Source organism: Telmatherina bonti, assembly GCF_933228915.1.
Source record: "Telmatherina bonti genome assembly, chromosome: 5".
Classification (NCBI taxonomy): domain Eukaryota; kingdom Metazoa; phylum Chordata; class Actinopteri; order Atheriniformes; family Telmatherinidae; genus Telmatherina; species Telmatherina bonti.
Window position 1 is genome coordinate 32145218 of NC_136623.1, and position 26278 is coordinate 32171495.

At 40.5% G+C, this 26278-nt stretch overlaps 1 protein-coding gene across 1 annotated transcript; it reads right to left on the reverse strand.

Moving 5' to 3' along the window:
* Window positions 1-14388: 14388 nt before the first annotated feature.
* Window positions 14389-19185, reverse strand: tent5aa (terminal nucleotidyltransferase 5Aa). Its single transcript, XM_079240685.1, has 2 exons — window positions 18109-19185; window positions 14389-17637 (listed from the first exon to the last, which is right to left on the reverse strand). The coding sequence occupies exons 1-2, from the start codon at window positions 18532-18534 to the stop codon at window positions 16858-16860; spliced, it is 1206 nt and encodes a 401-aa protein (XP_079096811.1). The 5' UTR covers window positions 18535-19185; the 3' UTR covers window positions 14389-16857.
* Between the last annotated feature and the right edge of the window lie 7093 nt (window positions 19186-26278).

Consider the following 26278-nt stretch of genomic DNA (forward strand, 5'->3'; position numbering starts at 1 on the left):
AAAGAGCCCTCATTACCGCCGATGCAGCACCAATCCGCCTGTTGATATCACACTCCATCTGTCCCTCACTTGTGAACATGACTCAAAACATTCAAACTCCACCTGGGACAGGTAATTCCACCTTTTTGACATACTCAGCGGAAAGGAATACCTTTGGTTAATGTGAATGTGTTCTGCAGAATGTGGCAAAACTGCACATGCTGGAATCAACCCATTGATTCTGCATACCTCCAATTACTCATCAGGGCGTAATCGCACAGCGAACTGAAGCTACACATATTCATTGCACATTGCTCAAGTGCTTCTTTTGTATGACTACCGTATTTTCCGGACTATAAGCCGCTCTGGAGTATAAATTGCACAAGGCCAAAAATACAATATTAGGTAGAAAAGAAAACATACTTAAGTCGGTCTGTAGTATAAGTCAGATTTTTAGCAGGTAATTTTTTTTACAAACTACCTGACCAAAAACAGACATTACGTCATCTTGGAAGGCAAGTTATATGCTAACACTATGAAGCTTATTCAGCTACACAAAAACATGAACGTGAACAGAAAAGGTATCCAGTGTTTATGTAACATCACAGTTTCACGTAACTATAGCCGAAAGAACAAAACAAGTGTACCTTTACTGTAATTAATAACACGCAATCTCACTCCACATCACTAAATCTGTTGAATTCTTTGTCCTTTGTCGCTTCTGAATAACTCCGCGTGGAGACGTAACTGCAGCGCTGACAAGCCTCTCCCCGCAGCATGTTGTTCAAGCACCCACTGGTGAACTCGTTCCTCTAGTTGTTGCCATCTAGCTTTGGGCCTGCAATTAGCTTTTTTTTTTGTTTTCTTCATTACAGTAAGAGTAGCCTCCGCTTTACGCCAGTCCCTAACAAGTTTCTCACTTACTCCAAACTTTCTGTCTGCTGCTCAATTACTGTTTTTAGCTGCAAATTTCACTACTTGCTGCTTGTAGTCTGCATGATTTTCTTTGTGTTTGTGTTCAACCGTTCTCAGTTGTCTTTCTAAGCTAATGTTTACTGTTTACATTTTTAATTGTTAAGGAGTAAGGATATATCTGTGTGTAAGTCTAGGGAGTCCACTTGTTGCTGTCTATGAAGTTTTTATTTTTTAGTTTTTTTTTTTAAATAAGTCGCTCCAGAGTATAAGTCGTAGGAGCAGCTAACCTATGAAAAAAAGTGTGACTTATAGTCCAGAAAATACGGTATATCTTTTATTAAAAATGCTCATGAAAAACATGACAGTAAACTAACGCTACAGTTTCCTGAAATGTTTTTTTGCATTATCTTTATGGTTAGTTGTTATGTTGTATTGACAGAGAGGCCTAAACCAACAGATAAACCTGTAAATGTAAACTTCGGCTTGTTTTTCTTATGAGCTATGGCTAACACTGGCACTCACAGGCCAGATGAGGAAAATCATTCAATGGCCAACCCGATTAGCTGATACTGCTGCACATGCATGTTTTTTCTTCTTTTTTGGCTCTTTCAATTTTTCCAAATTTTGGTATTGGTTGAGGTCAAGGGGTTTGTCATGAATACAGGAGTGATTCTAGGTTTATACAAAAATAGGTGGGGAAACGTCTTTGCAAACTTGTCATGGGGATCAAAAGGAGTTGAGTAAAAACATGCCAGGGCATCTAAACTCCTGTTTTCATTTTTATTTCTATTCTACAGTCATTTAGCAGATGCTTGTATCCAAAGCGACTTACATATGAGAGTGAGAACAACACAAGCATGAAATCAAACCATAGAGGAATTCATAGGTAGGTGCTAGTGGACTGCTGTGAGATGCAGGTGTTGACATGTAGTGCTGCTACAGACTTTTTTTTTTCTCTTCCTACAATATTCCCTATGTTAAAATATAAAGAATAAATCCAACAATGTTTGTTGCTAAACACTGGGCCAAGTACATTTTGTTTCATGCAGTCATTTTGATTAGTCCTCCACTTTAAATGGATATGCCTCATTACTTGTCTGAAGTATATGAGTCTGCAAAAATCACACGGTTAAACACAAGTAGAAAGTTGGTAAGATTTTAGAGGACTGAGGGCTTTCTCCCAGAAGAAGCTCCTCCAGAGAAGAGAAGATTTAGGTAAAAAGTTTTCTGATTGGTTGAACTCCCAGATGTTTGCAGCAGGTCAGGGTAGAAGATGATGGAAAGACTCCTGAATCTGCTATACTCCAGTGTGGAAGCTAACACACTCTGGATTAAAGGAAAACCTTGACCTCGTACACATTTACAATCCATTAACATCCTCTCTGGATGCAGGAGCCGCCAGGAATTCAGCCAATCACAAGACACTTTGGCTCAATCCTCTCCTTGTTAAGAGGAGTGCCAAAATGAGGGTTTTTATTGTGGTTATTTGTATTTACTAAAGTTTTGCTCCTCTGTTATCTGTGTTTCTCGTGTTATTTAGCAGATCTGGCTCCTGTTGTTTATTCTGAATAGTCTTGCTTCTTTCCTCTCATTCAGATTGCAACACCTGTTTGCAGTTTAGTCATTAAATTCAGTTTAAATATTGTTTCTTTGCTTCTTGATACATCCACATCATAATATCCCTTAAGTTACTCAGTCAATCCCCTTGTTTGCTTTTGTTAAATATTTGAAGTAGATTTTGTTGTACATAAAGTTTCTGTAATTGACCTGCCGCCTTCCTGTGTACTCCTGTATTTGACTTCTGCTTTCTTGCCACCCACGAAAAAAACTCCTCTTTGTTCTGAAATATTTAGTGTTTGGAGTTGTGATGGGAACAAACATTAAAGATAAAATGGTCGTGTTTGCTTTAAATGGAATTTTTACACACACCTGGAAAAAATTTCCTAAAAATCTGCATGGTGATGTGGTCTTTATGTTAACATGATCATAACCGTCTTTTCTGTCTTTAAACATTATTTAAAAAAGCAATAAGGATATCTCATAGAAACTGTTCATTTTGTTTCTTAACATGTCTGAGCTGGAAAAACGAAAATGTTTTGAAACAGTGCCGATTGGCAATGTTCATGTGCTTAAAGATAACTAGAAAAGATTTTCAAGAATTTTTCAAGACACATCAGTAGAGTTGCTCCCTTGAGCAAACACATTTCTTGAATAATTTCCACGAGTTGCACACTTCAGCGCTTGTGGAAAAATTTCAACACACTTTGAGCAGAACTCACCCAGTTTTAAGGTGTTTGAGGGTTGTCTTTGTGCATTGGGTCTTTTAAATCCCCACACAACCTCCATCATAGTCGGGACCACTTCGGTCAAAGAGATCATATTTCTGTTTCCAGTGGTTTATATTGGATTTGTGTCTCTTTTGTGTAACCAGCAGCAAGGTTGTAGATGTGTGGCGCTTTTGCATGAGCTTGTGGGAGAGAAAAAGTTCATGCATTTGTGAGCGTGTGCATATGAAAATTGCATTTAGCAGATATAATCATATCAGTATTTAATCTCGACAAAACTCACATAGTCACTCACCGGAGCTTTAAAAGAAAATCCGTATGGGAGTTTTCAACATTTCTCTTCACCCCATAAGACTTTCCTGCAAACCCAGCGAGTGGATTTAATAGGAAAATAATCAAATTTCTTTTTAAGGAAATTATATAAGTTTGTGAGGATAATCTAGTTGGGGAGACAGGATTGGCTTATCTGGCTTTATGCAACAGTCTGCTATAATTCAAACAAGAGGTATGTAGTCTTTTCACTTTGCCCTTGTATGAAATCACCTGCCTTTCATATCAGCTCTACCATCTGCGTTCTATTACCTCAGCAAGCCGAAAATTGTTTCATTTGTCTCAGAGTAGAATATTGTGGTTATGTTTGCTATGAGGCGGGCTTAAACACACTCCAAATTGCTTGGATCCAGTTTAGTTGTATGTCTCTCGTGTTGTAAACATAATTTTAAGACCTACACTGACCTACATTTTGTTCCTCCAGGAACAAGTTACAACACAGACTGGTGACAAAATCTGAAATATCTTTCCGATCACCAATACGGTTTTTGGGAGAACTGGCGAGTCTTATCTTGGTGTTTGGGGTTTTGCAGTCAAGTGTATGAAGATATATTTCTGAAGCTACCATTAGTGGTGAGAAGAATGTGTTTTCATGTAAAGCAGCTGGTATATTCAAAGCAACAGTGGACTGCGTTGAGGCCAAGGATGTCATCTGTTTTGAGGGAAAGACAGTTTCAAAGAGGGGTCAAAGAGCCAGAGCAGTTTGCAGGATAATACATGACAGCCAGTCAGAAGCACTTCTCTTGGCCTTATGTTTATTCCCGCGGGAACCAGATGAGGAGAAAGCATGAAATCTCAGGCCAAACAAACTTCATGACTCTGGATGGGAGAGTTAGTCCACCACTTTGGTTCAGACTGAAATATGAGCTTTTATTGGAGTGACTGCCATGAATTATTGATAATATATTAACAGAAATCACATTTTGCACCACGATGACGTTGATGTTTGTAGTATGTTGTTTAAAGACTGGATAACAGTGGTGTTCTTGGGGTATAATCAGTTTTTTATGCAGGATATTCATGAACATGCAATGTAGAGTTAAGCACTAATAATCAGTCCTATTTGCACTTTGTAGGATTTGGCCTGCCCCCCTTTTTTTTCTGAGTGCTAGGCAGTTTGCTATCATGCTAGCTATAAAGAATATCTGTCTGGAGTGTTTTGTGAACATCTAGATTTTTTGTTTTTTTTGGTGTGTAAGGTCGATTATGTTCCAGTTTTTAATTAAAAAAGAAACATGGGGTTATTTTTATGATGGAAATTAGTTCAACAATACATAGTGAAAGATTTATATATCAGCGTTGTAACAATGAGCAATTTTGAATCCCATTCATTTTCTGGACCAATTGCAGGGAAGCCTCAGCCGTTCCAGCCAGAGCAGGTCACCAGTCCATCACAGGCCAAACAGACAGACAAACAACCACCCCATGCTCACCCCTGGGTAGACTGTACAGCAGCCAGTTAACCTAACATGCATGTTTTTTGGTGAGAGGAAGCCAGAGTACCCTGAGAGAAATGAAGAACATGCAAAATCCACACAGAAAGGCCACAGCTTGAACCACCCCCAGCTGAGGCTCAATCTAGTGACCTTCTTGGTGTGAAGCCAAAAAGCTAACCAGTACACCACCATGCAGCCCCAGTGCAACATGCATCTTCAATATCATTATTTGCACACTGATTTTTAATGCTTGCTTCTACAATATGGTAAAACACACCTTAGATAAATCATAAATAAAATGTTTTCAAGTGGTGACAGATTTATGGATGTGTGTTTGTGTGCAAGTGACTGGTGGCTAAAAGTCTTACCTGTCATGTTTTCTGACCCAACCCCCTGAATATTGCAGTTGACGTGGATAAATTTTTCTCAGTTCTTTATTGTCCAGTTCTGGTAAGTCTGTGTGAATTGTAGCCTTGGTTTCCTGTTCTTAGCTGAGAGAAATGTTACCCGGTGTGCTCTTCTGGTGCTTGGGACCATCTGCTTCAAGGTTGGGCGTGTTGTGTTTTCAGACACAGTATTTCACTTCCTGCTGCCTTTTTGTCATCTCCAATCAGTCTGTCCAGTCTCCCCTGACATTAAAAAGACATTTTGATCCAGTCAGCTGCTGGTTCACTGGATATTTTCTCTTCTTTGGACCATTCTCTGTAAACTCTAGAGATGGTTGTGTGTGAAAATCCTAGCAGATCATCAGTTTCTGAAACACTCAGACCAACATGCAACGTTAAAAGTTACTTAAAATGCCTTTCTTCCTCATTCTGATGCTCAGTTTGAAATTCAGCAAGTTGTCGTGACCATGTCTACGTGACTTAATGCACTAAGATGATGCTATATGGATATTTGTGATCAAACAGTTATTGACATAGCAACTAATAAAGTGGCTGACAAGTGTATCTACAGACACTGGATTATGAAGCTAATATTCAGAATGTGGTGTTTCTAGTTTCTGCCTCCTGTGATTCAGTACGTATCATCGTTGTAAAGTCCACACACAATCATTATGTAGTCAGATTCAGTGCTTTTCATTCCGCTTCTCAGCATTTGTTTGGTTTGAACCAAACATCTATAAACAGACTTTATCAGTTTCATTTTCTTTTATTTTTACATACACATTAGACTGCATGTGAGTTTGAGGATGTGATAATCATTTGAGGTTGCATCACATATCTGAGAAGACTTCCTGTCAGATAAATATCTGTTTCAACCCATCTCCACCTGACTTACAATACTTCACACAAACAAGAAGGCGTGCACCGATGCACCACCGTCTGTGCATAACCACAATGCATTGTGCTGATACAAGTGTAATGTTGTTTACTTGGGCTGTGTGTTTTTGTTAGCAGTGGTTACCGACAGCCACCCAATGCAACCAGACCACATTTGAGAAATGCATGTATTGAAAACTGCACTATGTGCTCTGCATATCAGTATCAGATCAGAGATTATTACTTGTTAGAAGCACTAGTGACATTAAAAACTTAATAATTCACTTAAAACTGCTTTAAATTTGACAATTTCCTTTCATGTTACAGCAACATCAGGTTTACTTGTTTTATCAGTAGATGCAATAAGTTTTTCCCAGTACTTTAACTTTTTTGTTGCATGTGGTTAAAATAACTTGAGGCCTTTCTGTTTATTTCGAAGTCGCATTTAATTTTATTTTTTACCCATCTGTAACTCAAAACAATGCAAATGAAGCTTTACATTCAGGTAAATGAACTCTTCGTCAACTTTGTCAAACAAAATGATTTTTAAAACACTCAAATCATAAACTGAGTTAGAAGTTTTCATGACTGCTGCTCTCCCTGCAATGGCAACTTGTTTTAAATGACTTTTCTTTCATGTGAATACACCGCCGTTTGATGGAAATGACAAGAATGGATCTGGTGTTGCGTCATTTTCAGATTCCCTTTCAGATAAACTAACAACTAACGCTGTCAGATCATAGATGCATTTAAAGGACATAGTTATACCAGGTGAGGTGTAATGCTATGAAATCTGGATTCCCTATGAAAGGTGAGCAGAAAGATTTTTCCTGACACAATTAAATGAGATGTAGGAGGCTCTGTCACTAACGGAGACAGGACGCTCATCTGTCCTGGGATTTATATGAGATTAACCTGCTAACCTAGATGACACTAATCTCCGAGACGAGAGGATCACCTTCCCTCCTTGAACTTTTTGCTCCTTCTCTCTCTCTCTGCATCTACACACAAATCCCTAATTTATGATCAGATCGTATCTACTCCCTCTTTTGCTTTACCTGTTTCCCTTCATTCCTTCTGCATCACTGCTGCCTCACTCAACCTCGTACAGACTCTGTTTCAGCCTTTAAACCTTCAACATCGGACTTTTTCATGCAGAAGATTGCTGTAAATAGCAGATACAACATGTTGAGACTTATTTGGACAACAGCTAGGTACCATGATACAGTCTGAACGGAGCACCAAAGAGATTTAGAGTCTCTCAGAATTAAAAAAGAAAAACAAAAAAACTGCACTCACAATTTGCAAAGACTTAGAATATTCTGTCATATATGGAAATCTGGAGGATATGGATGCGTCTGTGTACAAGACTCATTGTTGAAAACAGTCATGGATGCAAGTGAGCTTTTAGACCACGAAGCAAAGCTAACAAAGCATTAAAAACAGGCATGTTTCTGTTGTGGAAATTTAATTTTTTTATTTTGAACTATATCACAGTGACCTATTTAACCATTTTTATTTTAATTTAGTTGTTTTCTTTCTTATGAACTTGTATTTTTATGTTTACATATATACAATTGATAAAAATAGAAATGAAAAATCAGAAAAGAAAGACTGCTGGAGGTAAGGAACACCAGAAATCATTGTCTGTGAACATAATTTCCTATTATATAAGGAAGAAGCTACATGTAAATAACTTAGGGTTTTTGAATTCATCTAATTTTTACACAAAATGCTTCTTTAGAGCTGAAAATCCACCAGCACTCACATACCAGCAAAGAGATCATTAATTAGGATTACCGTGATGGCCAAGAATTTACATCACATTATAAAATGTCCTGAAATGGTCTTTTCTCGGCTAAATCACATTTAGAAAATACGGGAAGAATGTGGAAAACTATTTTGCGACCAGAAACTTCAAACACAAACCAGCTAATCTGCACTCAGTTGAAAAGCCTGCCTTTCTGATCGTATAACAGTGATTTAGTGTCTGTAGATCTGGGAACCTGCAACACAGGTAACACCATGGAAACAAAGGAGCTTTGTCAACAGGTAAGAGATAAAGTTGTAAAAGAAACAAAACACAAAGTTTAGTTGTAACAAATTCCTCAAAAAATCCTTTTTTTGAACCATTAAAGTTACCGTTAATCGAGGAAGACACTGAAACTCCATTTGTGTCCATTGGGGCATACATGTGTCTGCGTGTGTATGAGTGTGTATGCATCTGTATGCGTGCATATGCATGATTATGCATGTGTGTGCATGTGTCTGCATGTGTATGAGTGTGTGTGCATCTGTATGCGTGCATATGCATAATTATGCATGTGTGTGCATGTGTCTGCGTGTGTATGAGTGTGTGTGCATCTGTATGCGTGCATATGCATAATTATGCATGTGTGTGCATGTGTATGAGTGTGTATGCATCTGTATGCGTGCATATGCATAATTATGCATGTGTGTGCATGTGTATGAGTGTGTATGCATCTGTATGCGTGCATATGCATAATTATGCATGTGTGTGCATGTGTCTGCATGTGTATGAGTGTGTATGCATCTGTATGCGTGCATATGCATAATTATGCATGTGTGTGCATGTGTCTGCGTGTGTATGAGTGTGTGTGCATCTGTATGCGTGCATATGCATAATTATGCATGTGTGTGCATGTGTCTGCGTGTGTATGAGTGTGTGTGCATCTGTATGCGTGCATATGCATAATTATGCATGTGTGTGCATGTGTCTGCATGTGTATGAGTGTGTATGCATCTGTATGCGTGCATATGCATAATTATGCATGTGTGTGCATGTGTCTGCGTGTGTATGAGTGTGTGTGCATCTGTATGCGTGTGTATGCATGATTATGCATGTGTGTGCATGTGTCTGCGTGTGTGTGCATGTGTATGCAGCTCCACATACCGTATATGTTTCAGTGACTCCAGCCCCGTGGCTGGGAACCAGCGGGTGTTAATGGGGCGGAGCCGACTAATTGGACCAGGCGATACCTCATAAACGGATAACCGGGTTTTCTCAACTTTTTTGTGCATCACACCTTTCTGTCTTTTTGTTTGGGCTGGTCCACCGCTATTTAAGTTTACTCTTGTCTCATTTGTTAGCTCAGTTTGCTTCAATTGTTACCAGTTACCAGTTTGTTACCAGTTATTTGAGTAGAATTTTTGTTACGTTGGCCTGATCATTTATCTGTTTTGTAAATTTTGGGGGGGCTAAATTATAAGAAGCTTTTGAGCTTTAAAACTGTGCCTGACTGGCCTTCACAGCTCAGTCCATCACGTGCATGGAACCACTGCAAAGATCCATGTAGTGTGAAAGAGCTTTGAGTTGTCAGACAAGACAAGAAAAACTACAAAGCTTATGCGGTCAATTCACCATTTAATAAAACTTGAACTAAGAAGAGATCAAAAGAAATCCAGACAGAGCCGTAAATCTAGAAAAGACTGTTGAGACTGTAGGACCACTTCAACCATATACTCCACGTAACTGGAGTTTATGGAAAAGAGGTTGAGACATTAAGAATAAAACACTTTGCATGTCAAATGCATGCGGGTGACTCCCCTACAAACAGAAGAACGTCTTCTGGTCATATGACACCCCTACTGAACTCGCTTGGTCGTCAAGGAAACCGTCAAGGCCATCACCTCCCATCACTCCAAGACAGAGACCTCCTGCTCTGGTCCTCGTGAGGCGGCAGGTTTTAGGTGTTTACCTGCTGATGCACGCCTGACTCAAATCCAGGAGTCATTGACAGTTTTTCTAGTTTATTTCAGTAAGTTTTGTTACCAGTTATTTGAGCAGAATTTTTGTTACGTTGGCACAATCATTTATTTATTTCGTAAATTTTTTAACAAGACAAGAAAAGTACAAAGCTTATGCAGTCAATTTACCATTTAACAAAAACTTTAACTAAAAAGAGATCAAAAGAAATCCGGAGTGAGCCGGAAAGCTAGAAAAGACTGTTGAGGCATCCGGGTGACTCCCCTACGTACAGAAGAAGGTCTTCTGGTCAGATGAGACCCTACTGAACTCGCTTGGTCGTCACGGAAACCGTCAAGCCCATCACCTCCCATAACTTTTCCTTTGAGTGAGAGGTGTCTTTTGTTAGGGAATCATCTAAAACCTAAGGGACAGTAGTGCAGGAGGACCGGAACTGGGCATCCTCGTCGCCAGAACCCATCGGCACAGTGAAGCACGGTGGTGGCAGTGTCATGCAGTTGGGATGGTTTTCATCAGCAGGGACTGGGAAACTGGTCAAAATGGAATGAGATGCTGCTATATACAGGGTTCCAGAAAGATGTATTCATTCTTCTAAAGGTTTAAAACGTGCTTTCCAACAGAACAAAGACCCTCAGCATACTGCGATAGAAACACGAGGGCCAACATTCAAAATGTTAAAATGGCTTCATCAAAGCTCAGACTTTAACCCAACTAAGAATTTGTGGAGTGTCTTAAAGACTGTTGTGCCCCAGCAAAATCCATTCAGTTTCCAAGAATGGGGAAAAACCCAGTGACTAAATGTGCCAGTTTCATCGAAACATTTTGCTCCAAGGAGGCTCTGCAAAGTACTGACTTTTAGTGGATGAACATAAAACATCTGGTTAATTTCAAAACATAAAATATGCCTTAAGAAGATTTTGTGAAGCAGTAAAATGTCTATTTCACACAGGAAAAGGGCATTCCTCTTCAAAAGCTTCATGAGTCTGAGTTTGCAGATGTTTATCGACAGTTGTAATAAAAAAAGAAAGGATCCTACACAATGCAAACATAAATAAAAGAAAGGAAATAGTCAAATTTTTTTATATGTTTTCGGTGTTTTGTTTATGAGAGTTGCAGATCATTGCATCCTGTTTTTTAACATTTTTACATAGCAGTCTCATTTTTATTTTTTAATTGTGGTTGCCGTACTAAAGGGGGGGGTTTCTGCTCTACTGCTGTCTGCTCACTGCTTTCCCACATTTTTGTATAAGTGAAAAACAAAAACACAATGCCTAAAAGTTCTTGTTATTAGGTTTTCAGAGATCAAGCTGCTTTGTAAATCAGAGCAGCATGTTAGCTTGGCCTCTGTCGTCGCTGCTCACCAGCACACTGGACTGAAGTCTGAATGTGACGGAGTTTGGTGAAGGCGCCCTCCTAACAGCTCCCGCTTATTCCATAAAAACCTTCATCTGGAAAAAATTCTTCACAGAGAGGAAGAAGGAAAAAAGGATAGAAGTCCCGTGAAGCCAGCCGCTCGCCAATGTTTGCAGTGGAAAAGTCATTAGAGAACAGACGACCAGGAGGAACCACGCAACGAATGACAGGAAAGGGTTTCAGCTTTTATGTAAAGAAGGTAAACAGGTAATTATAAAGACCTTCAATGGATCAAACTGTGGATTTCCTCTGATTTACTGTAGCTGTCACTGCAAAAGCGGTGAGATTCCTAAATCAAAGCTTCCTCTGAATAAAGACGTCTTCTTCATTTGATGCCACATCTCAAATTAAGAAGCAGAGATTTAAGTTGTGTGGCGCCGTAACATCAGTCCAAAGGAAAGCCACAAAGAGGATGAGGTACAGTCATGTTTGACTGAGACTGGCAGAAGCACCTGGAGGCACGACACTGGCAGAACGCACATAAATATTCTTGCTAGCTGGAAGTTAACACTATCAGGCGATGTCACACTGCTTTGATTTGAGATTCTGTCGGAGATTTTTATCCTTGATATGGATCACGTCAAACTTTTAGTGATAAGACAGTTACCAATGAACAGCCTGGAGCACCGGTGTCAAACTTCAGTCCTCGAGGGCCGGTATCCTGCAGGTTTTTGTTGTCTTCATGCTCCAACCCACCCGACCGAAATTCATAAATAGGTTGACAAGAAGCAGCGGGATCCATTTGATTTTAATCAGCTGTGTTGGCAGAAGGAAACCTGAGAAAACCTGCCTCCAGGACTGGAGTTTGACACCCCTGAGAGGTGTGCAGGTACTGTATCCTGACCCCCCCCTCCCCGGATGGAAACTCATGACAAGCGTCGACTCTGACACCTAAAATCCACCATTTGAGTTCAAAACAACAGATGTGAAAGAAGAAACGGTTTGACCTGTAGTTTCCTATTAACATCTCAATCCGCTGCAGAGCAAACCTACATTTCTAAGCACCTGATCTTCAAACCTATCAACCAAATCCACAGTCAGAAAGAAGTAAATGAGTAAATCATAACTTTTCTCTTCATTTATACGTTCAAAGATCGTTTTATAGTAAAATAATTTAATAAAAGCCGCTAAAGTCCCTGGTCCAAACACTGACAAACATCCAATCATTGGTTCAGTAAAGGAGATTTGTCGAGTTGGTTGATATTTCTGTTTTCCTCAATAAATGTCACATATTACACGGTAAACGTAAAGGTTATTTAATGCTGTTATTATAAATATATATTTTACTGCAGCTTTATTTTACATTTTCTCAACTTAGTCACGAGTTCCACTTCATTCTTGACATTTTTTATTAATCTGCTTGTTGCCGACTCCATTATTTTTTTTTTTTATTCGTGTTATATCAGAAGTTTGTCAACAAACTGCATCATAACTGTTCTTTTTCCTGTTTGCCTGAATGAAAAACTAATCTTTTTGTTCTGTAAAGTATCCTTATCACAGAGCACATTTTAAAACCTTGGTTACAAAGGTAAAACAGGCTAAACTAAGTTAAAAAGAAATATTGATAAACATGACTCTGCTGTTAATATTTGGATGATCAGTTTAGAGCAAAATCTGATATTCAAAGATATTCATAAATCATATTTACAATAATGAAAGCAATTATTTTAATTTGTGACACTCAATGCTATTGTATTAACTCAGCAAAAGTACTTTATTATTGTCCTGCACATTAATGTTCAGAAGGAATATTTGGTGTTATAGAGCGGACTGCAGGTAAAGATGAGCATTACTCATTGACAGCATGTCTGCTTCAGGACCATTTTGGTGCTTTTTAGAAGAATAGATTGACAGTTGTCCAAGAAACAATATTCAATGCATGGAGAAAGGACTGAATCCAAAAAATGCTTCCTCAGGGTGTATAGTGAAACAAACAAACGGAGCAATTATAGTTATCACAGGTGTGCACAATTGACCCCATGTAGCAATATATTCTTAGCCTGAAGGGGCATCAGACAATGAAGACTGATTTCATCTTCTTTTTCAAACAATATTCAATACTGAAGAGGTTGTTAGTAGCAAGAGGCATCCCTCCTCTGTCCACTCCAAAAGTAGTAAGCAGAGAAAAGTGTTCAAAAATAATCCAAATTTGATTTTTTTCATTTGGTTTTCCTGTTAAAGGCAAACTTAAAAATAAAATGGACGCATCATTTTTTAGCACTTTTTTAGAGGAATGTTAATGGCTGGCATGATCAAACGTATAGAATAAATACTGTTTGTGTACGTGTCTGTACATGCATACAGCTCAGACTGCACCTGCCAATCATTCCTTCAACGGCTCAGATTAATGAGCTGTAAATGCGCTTAAGTAAAAGCAATAATGTCCTTATCATGTCGACTATATATAGGACTACGACACAGAGGGAATCTCTTACTCATTGTGTGCATTCTTCTCTATCTCCCTTTGTATTTAGGACAGTTGGTCATGTGACCTGTGTGACAGTCAGCTCTGTGGCGGGGAGTTTTGTGTCAGGCCTGACAAGTGTGAGACAGTTGAACTCTGGGCACGGCAGGCTGTAGCGCTGGTCATCACTGGTTTGCTGCTGGGATATGGCAGAGCGGGGGAGTGGGAGGGGGGCGGCAGACTGTGAACAGAGAATTTGATGAGCAGGCAAAGATATTCACCATACAAAAGCGCGAAAGTCTCTTTTTTGGGTGGTTGCAAATCCCCCCACATTCAGCAACAGCTCTTTCTGGCAGCTTCGGGCCAGATCTGGACTGGTTTCTGGCTGGTCCATCTGAACCCAGCATGGTTGCAGCAGGGATTTGCTTCACTGGGTGAATCAGCAGCGAACCGCTGAACGGCTCAAAAAAAAAAAAATCTATTCCTCATTTGACCAGCATAAAAGTGAAAAAAAGTAATCTGTCTGCACAAAACCAGCACAGTAAACCTGATTTAATCTGAAAACAATTAATACAAACAGACATCTTGTGGTTTTCCAATATTTTATTGAGGAAAACATCTTTAACCTTTTGACCCATTGGACACATAACATGACATAGCAAAAGAGCTATTGAGCACATATCCTTTGAAGCCCGATCACAGATTCAAAAGCACCGCATCGTCTGCAGTGTCTGATACATATATAAAAATAACAATCATTAAAAAACATACATACATGACAAGGATCTTTTTCAAAAGTTTGATTTGTAAAAGACTGCATGAACAGAAACAGATACTTGAGACAACATACGAGACGATCAATCTCTAACTCATAGGCACAATCACTAGGTGACAGGCAGACTGGAGCTAGCTAGCTAGTCAGCTGTTAGGACTTCACTGAGGATAGACTGACCATCCATCGCCTTTGCAATCCATCACCATGGACAGTCAATGAGAGGAAAACTGAGCTGTGATTATTAGAAACGCGTTAGAATAAGAGCAAAATGTGCTTTCAGTGACACGGTTTCTCTTGTTGTTGCTGCCTTGACTCGATGCTAGACAAGGTGCCAACTGTGGATCTTTACTTTTTCTTTTTTTTTTTTTTTAAATCCCCATTTTATTTTTCCACCTGCCATCTGGAAAAGCTGCTCCTTTTTTCCTTGCAAATGGATGTGGAACAAATCACAAAAATACCACTGATAAGCGCCAATAAAGCTACCAAACTAATGTAACACAAGTCGCAACGTGAAGTCTCCTGCAGCAGCTTGCAGGAGCAAACGCAGTATTCTTCAGTTTCCACTCTTTATAAACAATAACAGAGCCTACGCTGATTGCTGAACATTTTGGTCTTTCCAAAGAGAGAGAGAAATGGACGTGCTGCAACAAGCTGTAACCTCACCTGAACAGAGAGAGATTGGGATGTGAGGCCTGATAGGCCTGGAGAGATAAACCCCATCACCAGCTGCACCCATCTCTCCAGACTCATCACTCTCCACTCTGGCTTTTAACCACTTTCCACCACTCTCTCTCTTCCCCCCTCCTCTCTCTCTCGCTCTCTTTCTTTCTCTCTTATATATCAGAGCATCTACATCAGCAGCTGTCCTTATTAAAATCTAGGGGACTCAGACGGGTCACCAAAGTGTTTGGCACTACATTTTCTGAACCTGCACATCCCAACCCCGGCTAAGTTCAAGCTCTTCGGGAGCAGCTGAGGAATTCCCTGCTAGGGTGCTACAGCAAACAGTGTCTCATCATCTGAGGTGTCTCTGCAAACATCCTACTACAGCAGGATGAAGCATGGACCCAACACACAGCGGCTCTCTGTCGGACATTTTCTTCCAACGCACTCCCTCCGCTCTACGTCTCTTATCTACATTTCTTCGGTGAGGAAAAGAGAAGCACCGCTATACAAAATATACAGGAAACATTTCATCTTTCTTTGTTGCTGATGATCTGAAAAACCCCCCTGCTTCCTCCCTCTCAGAACAGCTACAACACGGGACATCACTTTGAGAGGATAGCGGTGTGAATTTCCAAACATTTCACATGAAGAATGTAAACATCTTAAATACAGATCAATCACGCGTCCGACCGCTACGTCACGCTTTTTCATCCCAGCACATGGACTCTGCATGATTCCGCTAAATACATTCACAAGCCTTTTTTGGGTGCTACTGTCTTGTGTCTGGCTACAGACAAGAGTAGGGTCACATGGCCTGCTCATCGTTGTCTCCGCCTGCTAAGAGGCAGTAGGCACTTATAAACACACATATGCTTACACTTACAAAGAGACATTACAGTTAGCTTTATATTCTGTTTATTTATCCCCCATCAAAATTGGGTTTGAATGTTAGAAAGAATCCAAAAAATATATATATCTTTGGTCTGTAAACAACCTTAATTATATCCAAATGCAAGGCAGAGATGCCTGCTTGATACCAAAACTAGCTTTCGAAGGCATCTTGCCTCGGTTCAAGCTGATGTAAAGCAAAAATGCAGGGTGCTCATTCTGGAGCCCTGAACACACACTTTTCATTTCATCCAGGGATGTGTGTTTAAGTGTGTGTGCTGAAGAAGCTGTCAACTGCAGGACACTGATGCAGCCGTTTGGTCGGCAGCAGAAACATGCTGGCTAATCAGCCGGCGACAGATTCAATCAGTCCCAGTGACAGTTCTGCTGCTCGCATTGACAGAGTCTGCAGTCAGCTGATGCTTCCAAGCTGCCCCAATTAAGTCTCTTTCCAAACCGTGTTGGCCTGGACAGGATCAGGTGAGGGTGGCGTCATAAATTCATCCTCAAAACTTTGCGTTTACAGTGAAAGCCAGCTGGTTTTGATTGAGCGCTCATACTAAACGTATGACCTAGAGTAGAAGCTTTGATGCAAACACACCAAACAGAGTACTCCTTCTTCTGTCGGCTGAAATGCACGGGGCAGGTATAAGGGGCGCAGCTGCTGCGTTCACTCCTGCTTTTATTATTATTATTATTATTATTATTATTATTATTTATTTATTTAAAACAAAAAATAATTCAGACTCTCGTCCTCTTCCGTCCTGTAAGGCTGGCTCAGTTACACGGCAGCCAGGTGGAGTACGCAGGCTGCTGGCAAGCAAACACCGGCTGCACCTGGGCTATGTAGTAGTTACTGAAGTTGCCATCTGCCACATAAGGAGCTGGTTGGTAGTAACATGTGACATTAGCCACGTTGGGGATGACATTCTGCTCGGCAAGAACGCGAACCGCCAGCATGGCTATGAGCCCTAAGGTCTGCCGCCTCTCGTGTCCCATCAGACACACCGTGCTCTCGTTGACCACTCCGTGGAGGGTCATCAGGTAGTCGTACTTGCGGTCTTCAAGGCCGACAAAGTGGTTCTGAAGGTAGGACTCCAGCTTGCGTTGCTGCTCACCAATATCAGGGAAATCGATGAAGAAGCGTGAGCACATGTAGCGCTGCAGGGACTTCATCTCCGACTCTGACGCAGCCCGGAAACCCCTCACCAGCAGGTGACAGTACTTGAGGAGACCTCCACCCCGGATCTCCTCTGGGTTCCGGGTGCAGATGATCTTGTGACGTAGGTGGTCCAGGGCCTCGCTGAAATCCCCGTAGACGCTCTCGCCCATGATGGTGGGGTGGAAGGTCTCAGCCATGGGGTTTTCTGAGCACTCGTAGAAGAGCAGGAGCGAGTCCAGCTTGATCTGAAAGGAGTCCACGCTGAATTCAAACTGCCGCCGAAGGGAGTCGACAAACTTCAGCTCCACATTTTTCCCTCGGTTGTTGGAGAGAGAGATGAGGCTCCAGCGGTCGGAGTCGTTACACACCTTCACCATCTTCTGCACATAGGCTTCCTGCGTGTGTGTGTGTGTGTGTGTGTGTGGAAGAGAGAGGAAGAGAAAAAGAGCTTTAACATTGAATAAGTAGTCTTAAAGGTGTCATCCCTAATCCATCTGATGTGGAGTTTTACACTTAATTTTGAATCATTCAACAAGGATTTCTCTGTGTGCACCAGACGTGTGCGTGGTGTTTTTATGTATATTACTGATACAAGAGCCTACAAAACAGATTTTCAACATACCTATGTGTGACCTGTGACTGATCCCTTCTAAATAGGTTTAACTTAATCCTCTTAAACACTGAAAAACAGCATTTTACTATCTCTTAACTAATCTAATTCCACTTTAAGCTACACATGAGAGGTGGTTAAGTCGAGCAGGGACAAATGCAATTAAATCTTATCGCAGATGTAAATTCAGGCACCTGAAATAGGAAAAAAAAAAAGAAAGAAAAGGAAGTGTGTGAAGTTGTGTGGGTGAGTGTACCTTTAAAGTCAACGGGGTTATTTTCTCTTTATTCACACAGTTCGGTAAAAAATCCAGGAGACAGTCCAAAACTATGTCCTTCACAGTCTGGAAATCACTTTCACCTTTCATGTCTGCGCAAAATATGAGATCCAGGTCCTTGTAGCCCAGTCCGCTGTCCTCGTGCAGGATGTGGCTGGCTGCAGAGCCGTTTAACCGAACGTCCCGGACGTGGATCTGCTTCTCCTCCATGCGACTCCTCACCACTTTGACGATCTGCCGCGGCTGCATCTCCAGCGTGGGGAAGTTTCCACGGCCGTGGATCGGAATGGTCTCCGTCAGAATGGCGTCCAGTCTCTGCACTTGTTCCCAGCTGAGGACGCTGATGTTGCTGCCATCTGTGTCAGACACACAGCTGGTGTTGGAGCTGCTGTCGTCCTCTGACATGGTGGGTGAAGGAGGGGGGGAAAGTCCTCAGAAAATTTAAAGACGATCTAGAAATGATTTTAATATCGAGACAAGTTGGTGGTCTCGTCTTTACCCACAAATACTGTAAAAAGGGATGGCGGCAACTTCATCTGGATCAGGGCTCTGAGTGTCTAAAATGGTCCAAAGCGAATGTAAACACTAAAATAAAAAATATTTAGAAGTATTTAAGAGCAGATGCTGGTGGTGAGGGCTGCTGCAGTGCGTTTCAGGCTGCGCAGATCCGAAGGCGACGCTGTGGAGCTGGAGGTGTCTTGAGTTGGGGAAGAACTACAGACAGTCGACAGAAGAACAAACCTTAACTTTCTCTGCTCTCTCTTTTGCGCCTTTACAGCACGAGCCCCGGTGTGGCCGTCAATGTGTCCGCGCGCTGCGCATCGCAGTCTTTGAAGGTTGACGATCCAGGAGAGGGGTTTGCGTCTCCGGCTGTGACTCCATCGCCCAAAGGCACGCCTATGATTTGATAAATTTGCATGAATACGCTGCTCCTCAGACCGCCGCACTTTTGGCACAATCCTCCGTCCGACGGTCAACCCCCCCTCAGAGGAATCTTGTGGATTTTTACGCACAGCTTCTACATAACTCGAATCTGTCCCTGCTGTAAAGGAGGGGGGATTTTCTCCCTAATAAGCTTGCGTTGGCTCCCAGTGTCGCAGCTTGCTTTCCTGGACCCCTTTTTAGTTCAACGTCCCCCCCAGGCTGTGGAGAAGTTAACTGTTACCTGTCCACTTTACGCGCAGCGTCGCTCTGCAACAGATCTGTATAGTCTGAGGATGTCAGCTGGATTTCCACCCCGCCCCCCACTCCTGCCTGTCAGACTGCTGCTCACTGCTCAACATAATACCGTAAACAACAGCTCCAGCCTTCATCATACTCCTAAACTGCTTTTAATCCGTCGCACGAAAAGTGTTCGTTTGCGTAAAACAAAATAGGACCTTTTTTTTTTTTCATTAAAATAAACAGACAAACAAATTTACAATGACACACTTTTTTTTTTTGTTTGTTTTGTTTTACTGGGTAAGGTCACTTTTAAAGTTGACACTTCTCAGTAGAGACCAAAAGAAAAATGAATCACCAGTGACTATAGAATTATGTACAAGATGTGCACGACGCTGCTGTGCTTCCAAAGCGCATGACACGATCCCACGTCGCCCTCTGTGGGCTGCTTTTGGAGCTGAACTTTTAACAGTGAAGTCCCCAATGTGTGACATCTTCATCTGGTTTCAAACCAACAGGTCATCCCTGGACTCATTCATTCATTCATTTTCCGAAGCTGGAGCCTATCCCAGCCGGCTTTGGGCGACAGGCAGGGTACACCCTGGACAGCTCGCCAGTCCATCGCAGGGCCACACACAGAGAGACGAACAACCACACTCATGCTCACACTCACTCCTAGGGGCAATTCAGAGTGACCAATTAACCTATCATGCATGTCTTTGGATGGTGGGAGGAAGCCGGAGTACCCGGAGAGAACCCACGCATACACGGGGAGAACATGCAAACTCCACACAGAAAGGCCACTGACCAAACCAGCCAAGGATCGAACCAGCGACCTTCTTGCTGTGAGGCCATCCCTGGACTATTTTCAGGTTTCAGGTCTGTACTCATCTTTGCAAACACTTGTTGACCAAGCAGCAGGGTCTATGAAAGGTTTTCAGTTTGTGAATATTTTATGCCTCAAGTCGCTTTGAAATATCTAAAAGCCTCCAACAGGTTTTATATTAATGCATCATGTGAGAAGGTCAAGGGTCAGATGAAAGTGTGTGTAGGGTGGGGGTGGGGGGGTAGAACCTGCAGGCAGAGGCAACAGGGATGGACTGAGTCTCCACTATGGTGGTGTGAAGAGCTGCATCATAGCAGCTATCTGCATCTGTAAACCCTTCTTATCCCAGTTATTCTGCTGTGTTAAGCCCTACATAGTAGCCCCGCCTCTGCTCAGTGTCACTGGCTGGGCAGGAAGGGAAACACACACTTACTTAGTCTGTTTACAATCCTTAGATGAAGCTGTTTATCAAAGAAGAGTTTCACATGAGGAAGAAGCAGATCTTTCTGATGCGTAGCTGAGTAGACTTGAAGTGCTTCCTCCTGGCATTCATTTATTCTTTTTTAGCGTTTGTTTTCACACTTTGCTTTGGCATCTGCGCGACAGGTTGAACGCAGGTCTCTGAAAGTGAATCCCACATCTGGAAATGTACATGGAACTATTATGAGTCTGCTAAGTGAACTGAAAGCAGCCTCAGCGATGCGTTTCCCAGGTGTGGAGACACAGTTGCTGGGGATTGGTCGTCGTCCCAAAGCCATGCACAATGCAGCCACTTGGAAACAAAATGAAAGCTGCATTCAGAGACAAACAGCAGGCATAAACCTTCAGAGCACTGCTGACGAGAGGTTTTATGAACATGATTTGTCATGAGATGGATGGATCCGATGACTGAGGAACAAAAGATGGTTATGTCAGGCCATTAGATAGAAGCAGAGAATTAAAGTGAATTTCCATTTCATTTTGGTGACCCTGGTGTATTTTTCTGTCAAATGTTTTTATAAAAAAAAAAAAAAAAAGAGAGAGAGAGAAAAAAAAACTAGCTTCCCGCCCTGCAGGTTGTGTTGTATAAAGATGATTCTTCTTCTATTCCTCATAAATGGATCTTTTACAATCACACAAAGTTTGCCTCTTGGGTCTGTTAAACGTCTTCTGGACAGATCAGTCCAATACAAAAAAAAAAAAAAAAAGGCCAGAGAGAGAGGGAGAGCTAGAGAGAGAAGAGAAAGCTGCTTTGTTTGTCTCCTAGTCATTTGCATGAGTTGAATTTATCTACCATGAAGTTTGAGGGTTTTTTTTAATCCCGTCGGGCCTGATATGTCTCCTGAGATGGGCCATCACACTTTGATTGCTCATCATCTTCCAGCAGCTCATATGAACAGACTCTTTATGTTTTTACTGCTGGTTTTACACCCTAAATATATGCATTAAGGTTTTTGTTTACAATGTAAATTCATTAATCGCTATTTTACTAATCTGGCTTCCATCCATGGTTTCGACTGTACTGTTGCTTTTTTTTAAAGGTTTTATCATTTTAAACTGGCCAGGGATACAATATGTATTCAGATGGGTCATTCTAGCATTAAACACCAGTAAAGCTTGAGATCATTCATATAAAAAAATTGTGGTTTTATTATATAAATGCCCCCAAAATAGTTTAACCCTTGAAAGCCCAGTCCAAAAAAATGGTTCAAAAAGTCAATTGTTTGTAATCTTTATTTGTAATTCTTTAGTTAGCCCTTGAATTTATAACTGATTTAGAAAAAAAATACGAATTTATTTTTTTGTATTTTTACAATTTATCACCATTTGATGTGTCAAATGATCACAGTTTGAGCTGCTGCTTCCTGGTTTCCATTAGGGGACAGAAGACAAGTATCAGACTGTGTTCAACAGAATTTAAAGCAAAGTTTTTACTATAAAATAATGCAGAATGTCTCAGGAACTATCACATATGATACGTCTGGCTTAATAAGGTTAAAGATTCCTGTAAACGAACGTCTATCCATCCTTACATCCATACATCCATCCAGGCAGGCAGGGTACACCCCACAAAGGCTGGCAATCTATCGCAGGGCAAACACAGAGAGACAAACAGAAGAACTTCACAGTGACCAATTAACCCAATATATCTGTATTTGGAGAGTGGGAGGAAGCTGGAGTAGCTGGGGAAAAAAACACACATAGCACACAGAAAGGTGTTCTAACTACTCCTGTAAACATCAAATTGATTTAATGCATTAAAAAACACACTGATGTGATGAGAGGAACTCAGTTATTCAGGCTGCTTGGATGAGTTTCTGCAGCTCTGACCATAAGTTTCAGCTAATTGTTTCTGATTAAAATCAAAATTGTTATAAATCAAAGAGATAAAGAACCTTTTCCTAAATGATGTCCAGCATTCACATCGTTCATACAAAATAACACAATAAAACATGCATCATTATAATAAAAAAGGACCGATTTGGTAGCTTTTATTTAAAAAAATATGCTCAAGCTTGTGGTATCTGATCTGAAAACTTAGGTCAGGGGTGTCAAAAGTTGGTCCTAAAGGGCCAATTTTCTGCAGGTTTTCCATGTATCCCTGTTCCAACATACCTGGCTTCTATTAAATGGATCCAACAGTCAATGAAGTTCTGCACAATGACTGGTTAGTTTAAGTCAGGCATGTTGGAACATGATACATAGAAAATCTGAAGAATTGTGGCCCTTGATGACCGGAGCTGGACATGTCGAAACGCTTGTGAATTCTTTAATGAATTATATCAAATAGAAAATCATGTGTATCCAGACCACATCTGCATCTAGGCTTATTTGAATGGCTCAGTAAGTATTCAACTGATTTACATTGAAACAAATGATCTTTAAATGATCTGTTAAAGCCATGTAATGGCACCAAAAAACAAATAAATAGGCCCAGACTCAGAAGACCCATAAGGCGGCAACAGCCATCATGTTATAACATGAGAAATGATTTTATAAAATGAGGAAGAAGCAAATGTGGTCATCAGAGAAAGAAGTAGTCATTGCATCACTTTAAAAGAAAAGACTTTAAATAATCTGCAAAGATGGTCCTGGAATAAATATTTCAAGGAAGACCGTTGGGAGTGTTCTTCATCGTTTTGGGCTGCAAAATGATCACTGAAGGAAAATTCCACTGCTCATGCAGCTGTACGTTAAAGCCAGAATGAAGTTGACCTGTGAACCTATAAAAACATGGGAACCAGGACTGAAAGTCTGTCTTTCAGTCTGCAGAGACGAGACCTGACCTATTAGCACACGGATGTTGCTTTTGTTTGGCAAAAGCAAGAAGTGACTCTTAAACGTAAAAATGCAGATCCCACGGTTATCACTTGCACTATAAGTGTGTTTGGTTCTTTGTTGCTCTTTACGGTACAGAGACGTTTAGCTGCATGGAAAAAATTAAACTAGCATGGAGAAATCTGGCGTCCTGTTCAAGTGGATCAGTGTTCAGTGCTGGAAACTCTTGAGCCATTTGTTAGGAATATATGATAGGAACCCCATTAAAGGTCCGTCTTTTACAATTCTGTTTGGAAGAACAAAGAAATATGCAAAGTTAAGTTATTGAAAGAAAATAGTTGTTGCTTTTATTCCTATTTTAGTTGTGTGTCTTTATCGAGCCTTCATCAAGACTCTGTTGTATAAATAATGAAAAGTTAAGGCTTTTGTTCATTTTATGACTCAGGGTTACACAAGTTCACTCTATCAACTCTTACGGCAACGTTTTGGGCTGCAGCAACCTAGTAAACACAAGAAACAATAAAATGCAGCTTGAACATGTTTAATGGATGCACGAGCAAATCCATGAAAATGTCAGTTTAGATTGTTTGCATAGTATGCATTACATGTTTCAAATAAATGTTTCATGATTAGATGGAGAAGGCCGACCTTCATCTGTCAGTCCCCCATGTGTTCCCAGTTCACTAGCTGGGACCAAACATAAATAAAGCCACGGACTTTAAGCTACTGAAAACAGTAAAAAAAATATGGCAATTCTGCCAAAAAAGGATTAAGCAAATGGTGCAAAGCTAAAGAGTCATAACTAACCTTTCAGTGGCTAAAACAGAATTTACCATCAGCCTAAATGAAGAGGTACGATTCCACGACAAATATGCTCATAAGACAAAACCTCCCAACACGATGAGAGATAAATGCTCACATGTTGTTTTATTATCTGTATTTACAGCAGAAAAATAGGTAATACATAGATAAATAAATATGAAATATGTTCACATATTATTTTATTATGAAAATATGTGCAATTACTTTGAAAATCCAATGCACCAGCATAGGTACAACACCTAACATCTCACTTTATTTCACATACTAGTGAGACAAAGTGAAAGTGCTTTGACCTCTTTATAGATGCTGTTTAACTGTCATGAAGGTAAACCTGACCTATTAAACCAAAAATGGATTTTTGAACCAGGCTGTAAACATGTTTATTTCTGCTGCAAAGTTGGTCTTTTTAACATGGGAGTCTATGGGGATTTGCTCTGTTTTGCAGCCAGCTCCTAGTGGAAGAGGGGGGAACTGCAGTTTTATGCACTTCTGCATCGGCTTCACTTTTAACCACCGGAGGTTGCCGCTTGATTTTTTACCCCCTCTCTAGGACCCCTCTTGCCAGTCTGCCTAAGTGCCTGACTTAAAGACAACAGATCAGTTTCATCTGAATCGCTTCAACGTAACATCCTAACAGTGGCAATTAAAATATATATTTTGAAATTAATTTCTTCAATTAAAAGAAAATTAACACAAATGTATTTAGTTTTATTAAATTTATTCAAAGTTTATGTATTTTGTAACATTCAATATTTAGCAAGAATTCAAGAGTTTCTGCTGCTGTGTGTGTACATTTTTAAGTAAGTGTTAAGTGTTTGTTTTTTTACATCTTTTATAATTAATGCATTGTTCGAAAAACAATGCAACTATTGCAAGAACATATAACTGACTTTATAGCTGCTGATTAAACAGGTAACAATCTATGATCTATAAAAAAGAAACATAATGCAACGTTAAAGTGGGCGCTGCGGATGGTTCATAATATTTACCAAGACACTTAAATTTATCTGTATCTATTAAGAAAATTGGTCTCATTGGGAAACAATTTATACCAATTTTGTGTTTTACAAACCAGGAAAGAGCTGTTTGTTTTAATGTTTGGAAAATGGGAACACTGTGGATTGAGAAACAAATCAAAGAATGTAATTTGCAAAACAAAAAAAAAACGCCTGTTGGTATGCATGCAAAGTGAGCTATGAGGAAAATATGTGATTTAAATGCTGTATTAAACGGGATATATTAAAAATCAATTTTTCTGCAGCTGATGTGACCAAGAGCTGAGAGACAGTGGTATAACTGAACATGAAATCCAATATGAAATCCCTGGCATCAGTCTCACACAAGGCCATGTTGTTTCTAAGACAACGTTGGAGAAACGTGAATAATGACAAGATCCACACATTGTCCTTCACTCTCCTGCCTTTTCTCTTCATCTTTTTCCTCTCCGTCCACAAATATAATTGCATTTCCAGGAGGGTCACATCGGTTTGTGTCGGCTGTCGGAGAGATATTCCCTCTGCTGACGGCAGAGTTAGTTTTGGTTGTAGATCAGACACAGAAGCACAGGAATGGGACTTCCAGCCGTTTTCAGGCAAACTATTCTTGACCCTTTGTGACAAAAAGCTGGGAAATCACTCGATTGTTAAAGAAAAGTAGAGTGGAGTTATATGGGGTCTGTGGAGCGGTGAAGCAGTAGCAGTCGCTTCTGCACAGAAAACTCTTTTTCAGCTTTTTTTTCCCTTTCATTTTTTTTATCCTGTAGGGATCACATGTGTGGTGTGTTTGGTTTTAAATTATTCTGGCAGATTAAAGCTGAAGTTACAGAAGGGGTTGCATTTCACAAGAAAACTGAGAAGCCCATCTCACCTAATCTTCCTCATTATAGAGGTTTTGTGATTCCACAGCCTGCAGAGGAAGAAGCCCTGAAGCAGTTTAATGTTGCTGCTAAAGCACTTGAGCAGCTAATAGATGCTACAGACGCAATGAGATCTTACTGTTCGCTTTCCTCTTGATCCAGTGGTTTGACAGTGTCTCCTTCACTTGGAAGCTCAAACAACGCTTAAACCATGCTGGAAAGCATCC

Bases quoted from the DNA above. Each gene is read 5' to 3' on its own strand.
- tent5aa (XM_079240685.1), bottom strand. From the start codon at position 18,534: ATGTCAGAGGACGACAGCAGCTCCAACACCAGCTGTGTGTCTGACACA. The intron at 17,638-18,108 runs GTACACTCACCC...ACACACACGCAG, and splicing joins TAACCCCGTTGACTTTAAAG to GAAGCCTATGTGCAGAAGAT.